General features: G+C 46.2%; 1 protein-coding gene and 1 long non-coding RNA gene across 2 annotated transcripts in view; one reads left to right on the forward strand and one right to left on the reverse strand.

Annotated features, from left to right (window-relative positions):
- LOC310746418 (collagen alpha-6(VI) chain-like) overlaps positions 1-13,891 on the reverse strand; it is a 61,205-nt gene extending 47,314 nt beyond the window's left edge. Inside the window, exons 1-5 of the mRNA XM_083580133.1 lie at positions 13,276-13,891; positions 11,871-12,482; positions 8,933-9,547; positions 3,407-3,967; positions 1,627-2,184 (exon numbers count right to left, since the gene is read on the reverse strand). Of these exons, the coding sequence (XP_083436259.1) occupies positions 1,627-2,184; positions 3,407-3,967; positions 8,933-9,547; positions 11,871-12,482; positions 13,276-13,342 (2,413 nt within the window). The 5' untranslated portion in view covers positions 13,343-13,891. The remainder of the gene's footprint in view (positions 1-1,626; positions 2,185-3,406; positions 3,968-8,932; positions 9,548-11,870; positions 12,483-13,275) is intronic.
- A 78-nt stretch (positions 13,892-13,969) lies between these two features.
- The window catches only part of LOC310745634, a 36,863-nt gene continuing 35,298 nt past the window's right edge, over positions 13,970-15,534 (forward strand). Inside the window, exon 1 of the long non-coding RNA XR_014540256.1 lies at positions 13,970-14,176. This is a non-coding gene — a long non-coding RNA (uncharacterized lncRNA). The remainder of the gene's footprint in view (positions 14,177-15,534) is intronic.

A 15,534-nucleotide genomic window follows, 5' to 3' on the forward strand; every position in this document is an offset into this window, starting at 1 on the left:
CCGTCACGGGGATTCGAACCGCCGACCTTCTGATCGGCAAGTCCTAGGCTCTGTGGTTTAACCCACAGCGCCACCCACATCCCTATGAATAGGTAGGTTGGGTTTGATAGCAATTCTCATCCTTCCACCTGTGCCAAGGGTCCTGAGAAAGCAAAGATGCACCACGAAACCACATGGTGATCTCCTTTTCACCTGTACTGTCAGTAACATCAGTACAAAGCCATAGGGCGAAAAATAGAGAAGGAATAAGAGGACAAGGGGAATTATTCCAAAGGGACTTTCCTTCTGTGTGATGGATGACAAAATGAGCAGAGTTACTACAGCTCAGTGCTACAGTGACTTCCCTCCTTCCAACTCAGAAGGCAGAAAAACCTTCAAAACTCTTGCTGCGCTGTGTGATTCTGGGACAACAAACTTGGAAAGGTGCCATCTGAAACCATGTCAATATACATACAGATTGATGTATTCATTGAAAGCTGCTGTACACTCTGTTGTCTAAAATGTATAAAATATTATTGGAATGGGAGACAAAGTAAAATCCTCAATGATACACTGGGCAATAGATATTGGTCATAATATAGACATGGAAGCACGGGAACCATTGTGGAATATGGATATAAAATTTACAGCATGTTATGGTCTAAGATAAAATTATATGAAAACGCTATATCATTGGTATCTAACACCAAGTAAACTGGCAAAAATGTATAAATCTAAATCAAACAAGTGTTGGAAATGTAAAGAGAAAGAAGGTTCTTTTTATCATATGTGGTGGTCTTGTAGTAAGGTTAAAGCTTGCTGGGAAATGATATGCAATGAATTGAAAAGGATGTTCAACATAAATTTTGTAACAAAAAAGCCCAGCTTTTCTTTTGGGAATTATAGGGACAGAACTACCTAAATTGTATAGCAATTTATTTATGTATGCTAGTACAGCAGCAAGAATGCTACTTGCCCCAAAGTGGAAAGAAGCAGAACTCCCAGTAAAGGAAGAATGGATACAAAAACTTATGGAATATGCAGAAATGGCGAAACTTACCAGAAGAATAGGAAATCAAGATAACAAACCTTTTTATAAAAGAAAGGAAATGGTTTATTAAATATTTACAAACCAACTGGAAACAGATAAAAACAGTGGCAGGACTATTGTAATAACCTGCAGTTTCATAAGAGTATATATTTAAAGTAGATAATAAAATGAGCAAATTCAATGAATTCGGATATGCAGAAGATATTTTTTTAAAAAATTAGGGAACCGCAGAAAGCGGGGGAAATCAAACTCTGAAATGTTAAATTGATTGTAAAACTAATGAAATGTATACAGTGGTACCTCGGGATGTGAACGGGATCCGTTCCAGAGCCCCGTTCTCATCCTGAAGCGAATGCAACCTGTGTCTGCGCATGCGCGGGTCACGTTTCACTGCTTCCGCGCATGCACGTGACATCATTTTGACTGCGCATGCGCGTGCAGTGAAACCCGGAAGTAACGCGCTCTGTTACTTCCGGGTCGCCATGGAGTGCAACCCGAAAATACTTAACTTGAAGCACATTTATCCCGAGGTATGACTGTAAACTTGAAAAGTACAAATAAAAACTTTTTAAAAAAGAAAGCTGCTGTACACTCACCATCGTACGGACTGCATATTCCAAAGAGGATCTCACGTTCTAAGTGCTTCAGAACGTCGAAGTCCTCCACATAAAACACCATTTCAGGCTTTCCACTTATCTCCACCAGCTGAGTTTTATTTGCGCTGAACACCCCCAAGGAGTAGATGACAACACTTTGCTCTCTTAAAGCTTCTGCAGGTCCTCTCACCTCATCCTGCGCTTCCCCATCGGTGATCAGAATCAGAATTTTCTTGACATGGGGCCGTGCCCCTTTGGTGGGCTTAAAATAATCGGACACGAATCGCAATGCTTCCCCTGTGAGCGTGTTCTGTCCCATAGGAGACATTCTCCCAATAGCACCAATGATGTCTCTCTTCGATGAGTACTGGTTGAGACGGAATTCTTCTTGGCTTCTGCCACTGAACTGCACAGCACCAATATGCACTCTGTCAGGACCAATGTCAGATTTGCTCACTAGGTCCATCATGAAGTCCTTCATTTTCACGAAGTTCTCAGGGCCTATACTGCTGGAGCTGTCCACCAGAAACAGAACGTCAGCTTTCTTCTCTTTGCAGGCTGTTAGCAGAAAAACATGAACACATATGGATGAGAGATGGCCACAACAAAGATAGCTATGATGGCCTGGGGTTTGGACTCGGATGCTGAACCTGAGGGATCCCAGCCTGCACAGGATTCCCCGCCTCCAGAACCAGTTGAGCCGGGGCTGGGGCATGAGCCTGAAGGGTCCTCACCTGTGCCTCATCCTCAGGTGCAGGCATCAGCTGAGTCTGCTCTGGCTCCTGAGGTGATGGAGGACCCATTGCCTGCAGGTGCTCCACTCTCAGCCCCGTCAGAGGAAGCTGAGGTTGCCTCTGGGTCTGGTAACCCTCCAGCCTCTCCTGAGCTGCAGAGGCTCAGGGCAGAGAGGCGGAGGGAACTAAGTTCCCGCAGGAGGAGTGCTTGCCTCCAGGCCAGGAGAGGCGAGTCACCTGAGGATCGGGGCCGCCCTATGCCTCGGGGCAGATAAAAGCCAGCCAGCCCCAGTCCCATGTTGCGGGAGCAACATTGCTGGTTGCTAGTTCCTGCCTGAACCCTGTCCTGCTTTCCTGCCTGAGCTCCTGACCCGCCCTGGCTCCCTGCTTGCATGCCTGTTCCTGACTTCACCCGACTCCCTGCCCTGCACCCAGCTTCAGCTACTATGGACTGCCTCCACATTGCACCTCTGACCGTGGACCGGACTTGGGCCTTGCCTCTCGGGTAACCCACGGGACCAGCACAATAGCATTACAAAACTGAAGCCAAAAGGAAACACAGCCATGTGCAGAGCTGAGTGCACTGCTGAAAAGCACTAATACATCACCATCACCCCTGCTCAGCCATGAAGCCCACTGTGCAATATTGAGCCAGTCTCTCTCTCTCAGCCTAACCTACCTCGCAGGGTTGAAATTCTACTCAATAATGATCCAGAGCAGAACTCCAACGTATAGACGGAAGTGTGAAAACTTAAACATGTTGCAGGAATCCCGAAAAATAGACCAGAGGCAATTATAAAGCAGAAACAGGATATTAATCTCTCTTTGGTTCACCTGAAAATCTATCCAAATAGCATCCTGTCAATGTCTTATGGGACTGTTTTGGATCTTTTCCCTGAAGCATTTCCCCCTAGCAATTTATTGTCTTTCTGCAAATCTCAGGGTTCTTTCAAGTGTGCCAGTATCTCCTAAGCACATTTGGGCTATTTAAGAGCAGGCATTCTCCCCTGAAGTTTAAAAGTAAAATATAAGATGCTTCTTCTTACCTTCTACAGCACAGATCTCTCGGACAACTTCATTCTTTATATGCTTCAGAGAGGCAAAATCGTTGACAAAATAAGCTCTGTCCTTTGACTCTGCGATCTCATAAATCTGTGACTCGTTAGCGTGTCTGACACCGATGGCATAAATGTTGACCATTTCATCCCTCAACCTCTTAGCAGGTCCCTCAGCGTGGTCCTCTGATTTCCGGTCAGTTAGCACTATCAGATGGCAGGGAACACTTCGGGAGTGTTGACCTTGTGACCTTCTTAGCAAGGGCTGGATGGATGTCAAAGCTGCTCCTGTGTGAGGATTGCCACCTATTTGACGGATGTTATCAATGGCTTTCAATATATCACTTGTTTTACCATATTCCTCTAGTCCGAATTCCAGCTCGTTCATTTCTGCATATTGCACAACTCCAAAGCGAACTTTATTCGGTCCTATCGGGAAAAACCTAACCACTTCTTTCAAAAACAACTTCAGATCCACAAAATCAAAATAATCGAGGTTTGAGGAACCATCGATGAGAAAATAAATATCTGCTTCTTCCGTATCCACGCAGCCTATGGGGAAGAGAATTTTGGTGGTGCGTTTAATAATTCAAACAATGAATTTATCCTGTGGTTTGTTTTGTTTGTTTGTTTGTTTAAAAAAAGCACAAAGCACTTGAGATGGCTGAATCTCAAAGTTTCTTTCTGTATCACATTTCCCCCAAACTTAAATTTATTTTCAGCATTTCCACATCAGCCTGCAAATCCACCCCCCAAAAAAGTCTTCATGAACATGCAGCAGCATTTTCATGGGAAAATTTTCATGCACATGTCTGCAGAGCAATTTCCCTTAACGTCACAAATTTTTGTATGTTATCTTCACTAATCTGGGCATCTTATGTGCACTTTACCCTAGTACAGTGGTACCTCGGGTTACAAACACCTCGGGTTACAGACACTTCAGGTTACAGACTCCGCTAACCTGGAAGTAGTACCTTGGGTTGAGAACTTTACCTCAGGATGAGAACTGAAATCGTGCGCCGGCAGCATGGCGGCAGCAGGAGGCCCCATTAGCTAAAGCGCACCTCAGGTTAAGAACGGACCTCCAGAAAGAATTAGGTTCTTAACCAGAGGTACCACTGTATATGCATTTCTGTACGCATTGCTTGGCTGGAAAACTGCATTGCAAAAATTTGCAGAATTCCATAGAATGGCTGCGGTTTGGTTCGCATATTGTGTGAGAAAGTGTTACCGTAATTCCCCTCACCTCCCTATCCAACAGTGAGGCAACCACTAACATAAGCATCAGAGCTTGGCAGCAAGTTGTTACAGATGTATTAGCCATTAAAAGACCATCATTCATTGCTCGTATTTGAACATGCGCGTTTCCTCAGAGGGCGGGGGGGAGAGTGCAGGCTCTTAGGGGGACTTTGCAGAAGTGCATTTAACTAAAGACTGCTTCTTATTTAATGTAAGACTATTGCAATGCGCTCTACAAGTGGGTTCCTTTGAAGATGACCCAGAAACTACAACTAATCCAGATTGCAGCAGCTAGACTGGTGACTGGGAGTGGCCGCCGGAACCATATAACACCGGTCCTGAAAGACCTACATTGGCTCCCAGTACGTTTCCAAGCACAATTCAAAGTGTTGGTGCTGATCTTTAAAGCCCTAAATGGCCCTCGGCCCAGTATACCTGAAGGAGCGTCTCCACCCCCATCGTTCAGCTGAGATCCAGCGCCGAGGGCCTTCTGGCAGTTCCCTCCCTGCGAGAAGTGAGGTTACAGGTAACCAGGCAGAGGGCCTTCTCGGTAGTGGTGCCCACCCTGTGGAACGCCCTCCCATCAGATGTCAAGGAAATAAACAACTATCTGGCTTTTAGAAGACGTCTGAAGGCAACCCTGTTTAGGGAAGTTTTTAATGTTTGATGTTTTATTGTGTTTTTAATATTCTGTTGGGAGCCGCCCAGACTGGCTGGGGAAAGCCAGTCAGGTGGGCAGGGTATGATGATGATGATGATGATGATGTTCACCTAAGCACTTTTTGGAGATGTGGGTGGTGCTGTGGGTTAAATGACAGAGTCTAGGACTTGCCGATCAGAAGGTCGGCGGTTCAAATCCCCGCAGTGGGGTGAGCTCCCGTTGCTTGGTCCCTGCTCCTACCAACCTAGCAGTTCAAATGCACGTCAAAGTGCAAGTAGATAAATAGGTACCACTCCGGCGGGAAGGTAAACAGTGTTTCCATACGCTGCTCTGGTTCGCCAGAAGTGGCTTAGTCATGCTGGCCACATAACCCGGAAGCTGTACACCGGCTCCCTCAGCCAATAAAGCGAGATGAGTGCTGCAACCCCAGAGTCGGCCACAACTGGACCTAATGGTCAGGGGTCCCTTTACCGTTACCTTTAAGCACTTTTTAATTCACATGTGTAATTTAATATGTGCATGCAACAAACATGCATTTTGAAGAACATGCATCGTAGAACATAATATGAGTTTGTGGGACCAGGCCAATGGCTCATCGAGTTCAGCTTCCTTTTCTCACAGTGGCAAACCAGATGCCTATAGGAAGTTTGGAAGCTGGACATGAGCACCACCGCACTCTTCCCACTTGCAGTTCCCATCAACTTGCATTCAGACACATAATATAGTGAACATAACCATTATGTCTAGTAGCCATTGGCCAGAGAGCCAAGGTTGGCCAAGTGTTGAGTCTACACTTGTTAAGAAACCCAGTTTTGCTGCTGCATGTGTGATATGGTCCTGATCTGTTGCTACATGACATTGCAGCAAGAAGACAGAACACTTTCTCTTCTATGGAGTGCTCCCTTTCTCCTGCAACCTCTGCCAGTGCGATCAGTGTGATCTATTAAAAAGGTAAAGGGACCCCTGACCATTAGGTCCAGTCATGGCCGACTCTGGGGTTGCAGCGCTCATCTTGCTTTATTGGCCAAGGGAAGCCGGCATACAGCTTCCGGGTCATGTGGCCAGCATGACTAAGCCGCTTCTGGAGAACCAGAGCAGCGCATGGAAACGCCGTTTACCTTCCCACTGGAGCGGTACCTATTTATCTACTTGCACTTTGATGTGCTTTCAAATTGCTAGGTTGGCTGGAGCAGGGACTGAGCAACGGGAGCTCACCCCATTGCGGGGATTCGAACCGCTGACCTTCTGATCAGCAAGTCCTAGGCTCTGTGGTTTAACCCACAGCGTCCCTTGTGTGATCTATTAGTTTCTCTATAAATGGGGGTGGGACATTTTCTTGGGTTCAGGCCAGGTTCCTCATCTCCCTGCTCCCATCCTGCCTTGAAAACTATCTGAAGCAGCAAGAAGCTTCTGTGAGTTTTGTGGGAGAACACAACCTCAGCAGGCCCCGTGGATCCCTCCGCAGCTCTCTGAATTGAGCCAACAAAATGTTAGCAAGTGATTGTAAGAAACCATATTTTCCCCGATCCCCACATTTGTAAATGGAAGGAGAGAGTCATTCTTATCAGAACATCCGTTCCTGTTCAGATGGCTCTCTTCCTAGTCATATTGAGATCATCCAAAAGTTATCATATTCCAGGATTAATCTCACAGTGATGTCTGTGGATCCTCATGATATAGTGGCAGGCCTTTGGGGAAGTGCCATAGCTCAGTGATATGTGTGTAGAAGGTCTCAGGATCAAGCCCTAGTATCTCTAAGTTCAGGTTGAGAGAGATTTTTGGCTCAAACCCTGGAGAGCCATTGCCAGTCGGCTGAATTTCCCAGAAACTAGAGACTGGTTCCAGAGTCCGTGGCAGACAGAAACAAGAGGAAGATCTGCAAAGGTGCTGCAAAACTACAATGGTGCCCCGCAAGACGAACGCCTCGCTAAACGAAAAACCCGCAAGACGAAAGGGTTTTCCGATTTTTAGCGGCTTTGCAAGACGAATTTCCCTATGGGCTTGCTTCGCAAGACAAAAGCCCATAGGGAAATCTCCGGGGACAGCGGGGAACCGCAGCGCGCCTGCTCCTCTGTTCCCGGACCTCTCCTGAAGACTTGCGGTGGGAGGAAGGTTTTCCTCCCCACCGCCAACATTCAGAAGGCTGTTCTGAAGGCTGGCGGTGGGAAGAAAAGCCCTTCTCCCCCGCCAGCCTTCAGAAGAGTTCCCGCAGGGCTGCCTAGGCTGCGGATAGCAGCCTGCTGCCCCGCGCGAGGGGCGCTCTGCTTCAGAGCGCCCCTCACGCCGGGCAGACACCTGCAGCTTGGGGAGCCCTCCAGGAGTTCCCCGCAGGGCTCTCCAAGCTGCGGATAGCAGCCTGCTGCCCCTATCCGCAGCTTGGAGAGCCCTGCGGGGAACTCCTGCAGGGCTCCCCAAGCTGCAGATGTCTCCCCCGCGCGAGGGGCGCTCTGAAGCAGAGCGCCCCTCGCGCCGGGCAGCAGGGTGCTATCCGCAGCCTAGGCAGCCCTGCGGGAACTCTTCTGAAGGCTGGCGGGGGAGAAGGGCTTTTCTTCCCACCGCCAGCCTTCAGAAGGCTGTTCTGAAGGCTGGCGGTGGGGAGAAAAGTCCTTCTCCCCCCGCCAGCCTTCAGAAGAGGTCCGGGGACAGACTGTCCCCGGACCTGGTCTGAAGGCGGTCTCCATAGGAACGCATTAATTGATTTTCAATGCATTCCTATGGGAAACCGTGCTTCGCAAGACGAAAAACTCGCAAGAAGAAAAAACTTGCGGAACGAATTAATTTCGTCTTGCAAGGCACCACTGTAGTCAAATATTGTATCTTGAGCTCTTTTTTCAAGAGAGATGGGAAGGAAGGCTCACACCATCAGCTCTGGTGTGACAAGCCAACTCCTTCAGGCCTCCTTTCCCTCAGGGAGCAGCTATTCCATCAGGCTGCCTCAATGGGAGAGATAGGAAGAAGGGCTCATTCTACCAGCTTTGCTGAAAGCCCGGCTCTGCCATGCACTTCCTATCCCTGAATTGTGCAAAAAACCCGATCACTATAAGAACAACTGTTCAAGAATTGGTGCCTGAATTTTCGTTTCCCCCTACTTCCCTCCCTGTCCCTTTTCCCTTGTGTGACCTTTTATTTTAGACTGTAAAGGACTTGTTTTAATTGACTGGATGTAAACCATCCTGGGAGACTTTTTGACTGAAGAGCAGGATACAAATGTTCTACATAAATAATAGTATAATAGATTATGCTATTTTCCTTTTTTAGCTTTTTCAAGGGAGAACATGCTGTTGTTGTTGTTTTGCTTCCTGCTTTCCAGTCTGCTGTTGTCACATTTTTTTAGAGCCAAATGATAATGATAATAATAATAATAATAATAATAATAATAATAATAATAAATTATTTATACCCCGCCCATCTGGCTGGGTTTCCCCAGCCACTCTGGGCAGCTTCCAACAGAACATTAAAATACAATAACCTATTAAACATTAATAATAATAATTTATTAAATGAAAATTCAGGCACCAAATGAGTCTTCTGCAACACCTCTGGAGATGTTCTTCTTGCTTTTGCCGAGGAACTAGAGCGTTGCAACTCTCCTGAAACAGCGTAAGACGACAAGTTACCTCTTTTAAGCAGTTCTGCTCTTTTGTTGTCCATGTAGAGCTTTCGTTGCACCTGATTCACCACCTTCTTATGAAAAACGAGAGCCTGGCGTGGCAAGTGGGGAAATGTTTTCAGGTGGGTCACGTATTGTTGTGGCGGGTACGCAGCTATCTGGGTTAACTGAGCGACATCAGCCCTTTCGACGCCAATTGCAAACACCGTCACACCTGCTCTCCTGAGAATGGTTGCAGCATGGCCCACCCCGTCTTCTGAAGGCCTGTGAGTGATAAGAATGGCTATTTGTTCCACCCCCTGGCTCTTCCTGCTTCCGGAACTTTCCGTGAAAACTTTCTCCCTTGTGAAATGAATGGCCAAGCCAACGTTGGCTTTTCCTGCCTTGGGAGAAAGACTTTGTATGCGCTGCAGAACATTCGTCTTATCCATTTCCATCCGCAGTAAAAATATCACCTCGGGTTTAGCGCCAAACGTCACCAAGCCAACCTTGATGCATTTCTCCTTCACATCCAGAGAAGACACCAGCTTTTCCAAAAATATTTGAATCTTCTCAAATTTGTTTTCCGGAGGACCCGCATCCACTATGAACACCACGTCGGCAACTGCATCGTCATCGCAAGCTGCAGTGGGAAGAAAATGCAAGATTAAACATTGGCTATTGCTTGGCTGCAGATGGTGACAGCAGTCACGAAAGTAAAAGACGCCTGCTTCTCAGGAGAAAAGCAATGACAAACCTAGACAGCATCTTAAAAAGTAGAGACATCACCTTGCCAACAAAGGTCCGTATAGTAAAAGCTATGGTTTTCCCAGTAGTGATGTATGGAAGTGAGAGCTGGACCATAAAGGCGGCTGATCGCCGAAGAATTGATGCTTTTGAATTATGGTGCTGGAGGAGACTCTTGAGAGTCCCATGGACTGCAAGAAGATCAAACCGATCCATTCTGAAGGAAATCAGCCCTGAGTGCTCACTGGAAGGACAGATCCTGAAGCTGAGGCTCCAATACTTTGGCCACCTCATGAGAAGAAAAGACTCCCTGGAAAAGACCCTGATGTTGGGAAAGATGGCGGGCATAAGGAGAAGGGGATGACAGAGGACAAGATGGTTGGACAGTGTTCTCGAAGCTTCCAGCATGAGTTTGACCAAACGGCGGGAGGCAGTGGAAGACAGGAGTGCCTGGCGTGCTCTGGTCCATGGGGTCACGAAGAGTCGGACACGACTAAACGACTAAACAACAACAACAAAATGCTTACATCTGCCTTTGTCTGCCTCATCTGCTGTGTGGAGATTTACACACTCTGCTGACAGAGCGTGCATGAGTCTCTAAGTGTATCTGAGGCTCGTGTCGCTAACTGACTGATGCTGTTCCACAGGAGACTGGTGATCGTTGGGAGCCAGGTGGGGGCCTGCCTGATGCCCCCATCTCCCCGGCAGTATCCCAATAGGGTGATCCGCCCATGGGGGCAAAGCGAGCCTCTCTGCCACCTCCCCCAAAGCTGTAGGGTGGCTGAGGGAGGGGCAGTAGGCAGACGCAAGTCCCACGGTGCCGTTTCAGGCAGCGAGGAACCTGCAGGCACCTAAGCCACCACGTCACTCCTAAAAAGTTTCGTGAGCCCAATATTTTTTTTTAAAAAACCTCATTTTGTCACCCTCCCAGTGATGACACCTGGGGCAGACCACACACCCCGCACGCCCCTTCCTCCACCACTAGTCCCACCATCCCTGACCTTCACCCAAGCTTCCTGTGGCTGATGTGAACTTGAGTCCAGCAACATCTAAGAAGCCAAAGCTTCCCCATCCTGGAACTAGACCCAAGAAGATTTCTACAACAGGGTGGGACTGTTTTCATGAACAAGCATAAGATGCTGAATTGCAGAGGTGCTGAGCTGATTTGAATGAGTTGTTTGATTTTCTACACTGTGGTTTTCCTGTCGTAAGGCATGGTTGCCATATACAATAGATGGGTTTTTCTTGATTTCCTTTAATATATTTATAACTGAGCAGCCCTGAACTTGGAGGGTTCGATAATCCAGAGCTTTGTCAAACTGGGGGCATCTTGCTTGTGCCTCGCTACCCCTATTAACTGGCAACCATTGTTAAAATTTATTGCAACGATGAAATTGGAGGAATGGAAAAGTCGAACTCGTATTTAAGGGATGGACAAATCTGTGAATCCAGGGTGTCAGAAATGGCGATTACCTCACTATTCAAAACAATAACGCATTGACTATAGCTCAGTTGGCTAGAGTGTGGTGCTGATAACGCCAAGGTTGAAGGTTCGATCTCTGTATAGGGCAGCTGCATATTATTGCATTGCAGGGGTTGAACTAGATGATCCTTAGGTTCCCTTCCAACTCCCTGATTCTCTCATTCTATGACTAAAAGTGACTAAATATATTTGGTTCTTTTGTGCACCAGACTCTTACTTATGGCTCATCCTATACCCACTTGCCTGTTGAACCCCATAGGAGTTACTCCTGAGTGAACATGTGTAGGGTAACATTGTAAAAAGCTCTTTTAAAGCAAATTGGATAACCCACCTGTCAATCAAAACGTGTCATTATAATGTCACATGATTGACAGGTAAGTTGCCTGCCCCACCCTCATGTCAAAATCATTTGCACTGGATTTCCGAGCATCTGAGAACCAGCTTACTATTGGGCACTTGAGAACAGCAGTGCAAGGGGTGCTATCAGGAATTTACCAACACATGTCAGGAATTTACCAACACAGAGTTGAACCCTACGCTCCCACCCATCAGCTGACATAATGAGTGACGTCAGCTAGTGGGCAGGTGGGAGCGGTTTGGGGGAAATAGTGTCAAGTGTGTTTTGAGTAAGACCCCAGTAAGACCATATATGGGACAGACCAGTTGTATATTTTTGTTTCTAGCACTGCCACCCTCTTCCTTATAAATCTTTTTTCAACAGCATCTCATTTCTTACCTTCTATAACCGTCCCGTTATTTACTTTGTCCTCAGCTCTCTTGCTTGTTAGATCTGGGTGGTTGTTGTCACCTACGTGAATGGCATCTACAATTCCGGAAATGTTCTGAGAAAATAAAACGAGTTCTTCTGTTCTAGGGAAAAAGAAGCTAAATGGTTTTGTGGCCATCCGAATTAGTTCATCGTAGGAAGCATCCTCCATGCCCAGTGCAAGGACCTTCACTCCTGCTTTGTGCAACAATTGGGCACTTTCTTCTACATCATCACCAGATGGTTGAGATGTCATCACAACCAAAATATTGGACCGGTCCCTTTCAGGAATTGGCTTCCCATAATAGGTCTCATGAATCTTCCGGAGAGCAGTACCAGTTTTCAAGGGCCCGCCTCTGAACACAACTTTGTTTTTGATATGGTTCAACATTGGAATCTTCCCTTTATAGGTATCCAGTTGGAATTCATTGTATACTTGATTGTTATACTGGGCAAGTGCAACACGATACTCATTAGGACCTAGCGGCAAACCATCGATGACTTTGCTAATAAACGTTTTGACATGGTGTGAAGATGTATTGCTGCTGGCAACCAAAAAAACGATATCGGCAGGCTGGGGGGCTAAAAAGGAAGAAAGGAAAGGAACACGATTAAGGAATCAATACTCAATCTTCAAGTGTTCATTTCTCACAGAGAGTGAGAAAATACTACAATAACTAAGGTGGAGTCAAGCAGTCTAAGGGGCTCACAAGACGACTTTACCATGACTGTTTGAAGTGGTATCACAGTGTTTTAAATGTATGGGGTGAATGGCCTCAGTCCAGGTATGTTTTATTGGTTGGGTGTCCCAAAGTTCTTCTGTACCTCCCATAACTCTATCCAGGACTTTTTGTTCCATCAGTCAATTATCACGTGCTAGGGACACATCTGAACGTATGAAAACTGTGCCTGGTGTTTTGCTCAGTTGTAAAGGTAAAGGGACCCCGAACATTAGATCCAGTCGTGACCGACTCTGGGGTTGTGGTGCTCATCTCACTTTATTGGCCGAGGGAGCCGGCGTCCAGCTTCCGGGTCATGTGGCCAGCATGACTAAGCCGCTTCTGGCAAACCAGAGCAGCGCACGGAAACGCTGCTTACCTTCCCGCCGGAGTGGTACCTATTTATCTACTTGCACTTTGACATGCTTTCGAACTGCTAGGTTGGCAGGAGCTGAGACAGAGCAACGGGAGCTCACCCCGTTGCAGGGATTTGAACCGCCGACCTTCTGATCAGCAAGTCCTAGGCTCTGCGGTTTAACCCACAGTGCCACCCGCGTCCCATCAATTGCTCTATTGTAGAAATATACTATTTGTGGTATTCTGGTTTTTCAGAGGAGCAAACATGACCGTTTTAAAACAAGAAAACAGTGCCTTACCTGGTTTATGACCCATCGACGTCTGAGCCTCAGTAACGATGAAAATAAACACCAAAAACATCTTCATATTTTGTGCAAGTTGTCAAGTGTTTGCTACGGAGGGGAAAACAGACAATCTCATGCACTGGTTCATCATGGGTTTAATTCAAAATAGTAACAGGAAGACCTTGGCTGGAGATATGAAAACAATCCCCTTTGAATCTGCTGTCCGAGAGTGACTATTTCAACTTCCTTTATGACATTTACATATGTCCCTATGTAAGTCAATGCAGGACAGAACCACACATTGTGAAAGCCTCTGGCTGCTATTAAAAGCATAGCCACACATCTCATCCTCTCTGCCAATAAGAAACCAAAACACCTTCGTTTTACAAGTTTCTGCCAGGTCCCACAGGAGTGGTCCCACAGGAGAGCTCCCAAGACCACTTCTTTGATCGGTGATTAATTTAGATAAAAAGCTACTGTTTGGTTCTAATCTTCACAGTCAATAAGGCACTTGGCATCTGTCTATCTCTAGAGACAATGGAGTGTGCCCCTGTGGGTGAATTCAAACAGCTGCATTAGGAGCACCAAAGTGACCTCCCCGGGGCGCAAGCCTGGGCTGTGTGTACGGAGGTCCTGGGCTGCCCAGATGACAAGTACAAAACGCATCACAAAGCAGATGACCTCATAATATAAGGCTTGGAAACCAAGCCTTATGAGCAATGGTTGAAGGAGCTGGCTATGTTGAGGCTGGAAAACAGGAGACTGAGAGGAGATCATCTTCAAATATCTCAAGGGCTGTCACATGGAAGATGGAGCAAGCTTCTTTTCTCCTGCTCCATAGGGTGGGACCCCAAGCGATGGCTTCAAGTTACAAGAAAGAATATTCTGGCTAGACATCAGGAAGAACTTTCTGGCGGTAAGAGCACTTTGACCGTGGAACGGTCTCCCTTGGGAGGTGGTGGACTCTCCATCCTTGGAGGTTTTTAAGCAGAGATTGGCTGGCCATCTGTCATGGATGCTTTAGTTAAGATTCCAGTATTGCTGGGGGCTGGTCTAGATGACCCTTGATGTATCTTCCAACCCTACAATTCTATTTTTATTTTTATTTGCAATGTAACAAGCTCTAGTAACAGTCTTACATTACATATATAAAGTACATCTCGTTGAGTAAATTGAGATTTCAATCATATACATACACGCACACACACACACAAACAAATATATACTTGTCTTTTTTTACATATAAACCTTAAGCTTCAGCTGTGTTTATGCTACTTTTAATGTGGTTATTAACAAAGATTATTAACAAAAGTTATTAACAAAAAATATCATAAAAAACTTTAGACTTCCTGTCAATTCCCGTTGTATGCTTTTATTCTAATAGTGAATGTACCTACCATTATTAATCTATTCTTTATATATTCTCTAATACATACTTACAACAATTTGTACCGTTAATCTTATTTCTCCTATATTTCTTTATCCATTCAAATGCTGCCATAGACAAAAAATCATTGGTATATTTTTGTACATATCTCTTGTATTTGTCCCATTTTTGTGCAAATTCTTGTCTTGAACTGCCTCTTAGGCTGTTGGTCAATTGCGCCATTTCCACATATTCTTGTAACTTGTTCTGCCAATCCATTATACCAACTCTACAATTCTATGATTCTATGGTACACGACCACTTCATGGACAGCTGCTAATGAGAATTAGAGTCACTATTCCACTGTGGATTCCTCAATGTATAACAAACATGGTTTATGCAGAATGTCAGCTGCGTCCCATTGCTGACAGATGGGGAGAGCTTGGAGAGACAGGAGGAGGTAATTAGGCAGGAATGCGGAACGAGGGAGGAGCAGCCAAGTTGCAGTAGAAGCCTGAGTTCTGAGAACAAGGAGAAGGGGGGGGGAGTTCCAGGGAGAAGACACAGACTAACAGTTGACGCTCGGACTCAGAGGGAGGGACACTGGAAAAAGCCCATCCCATGACGCGCAGGCGAGCAAGAATTAATGAGAGGCGTGAACAGGAAAGGAAGTGTAAGTGGGGCTTTAAAAGTGGGAAGAGGAAGGGGCGGAACTCAGACTCGGCAACAGCTAATTTGGAAGCAGACGCTGAGTGACTGAGCTCCAGTGTGATTGATAATAATAATAATTTATTATTTATACCACGCTCATCTGGCTGGGTTTCCCCGGCCACTCTGGGCGGCTTCCAACAGAATATTAAAATACAATAATCTATTAAACATTAAAGGCTTCCCTAAACAGGGCTGCC

Source organism: Podarcis filfolensis (assembly GCF_964270895.1).
Source record: "Podarcis filfolensis genome assembly, chromosome: 12".
NCBI lineage: Eukaryota > Metazoa > Chordata > Lepidosauria > Squamata > Lacertidae > Podarcis > Podarcis filfolensis.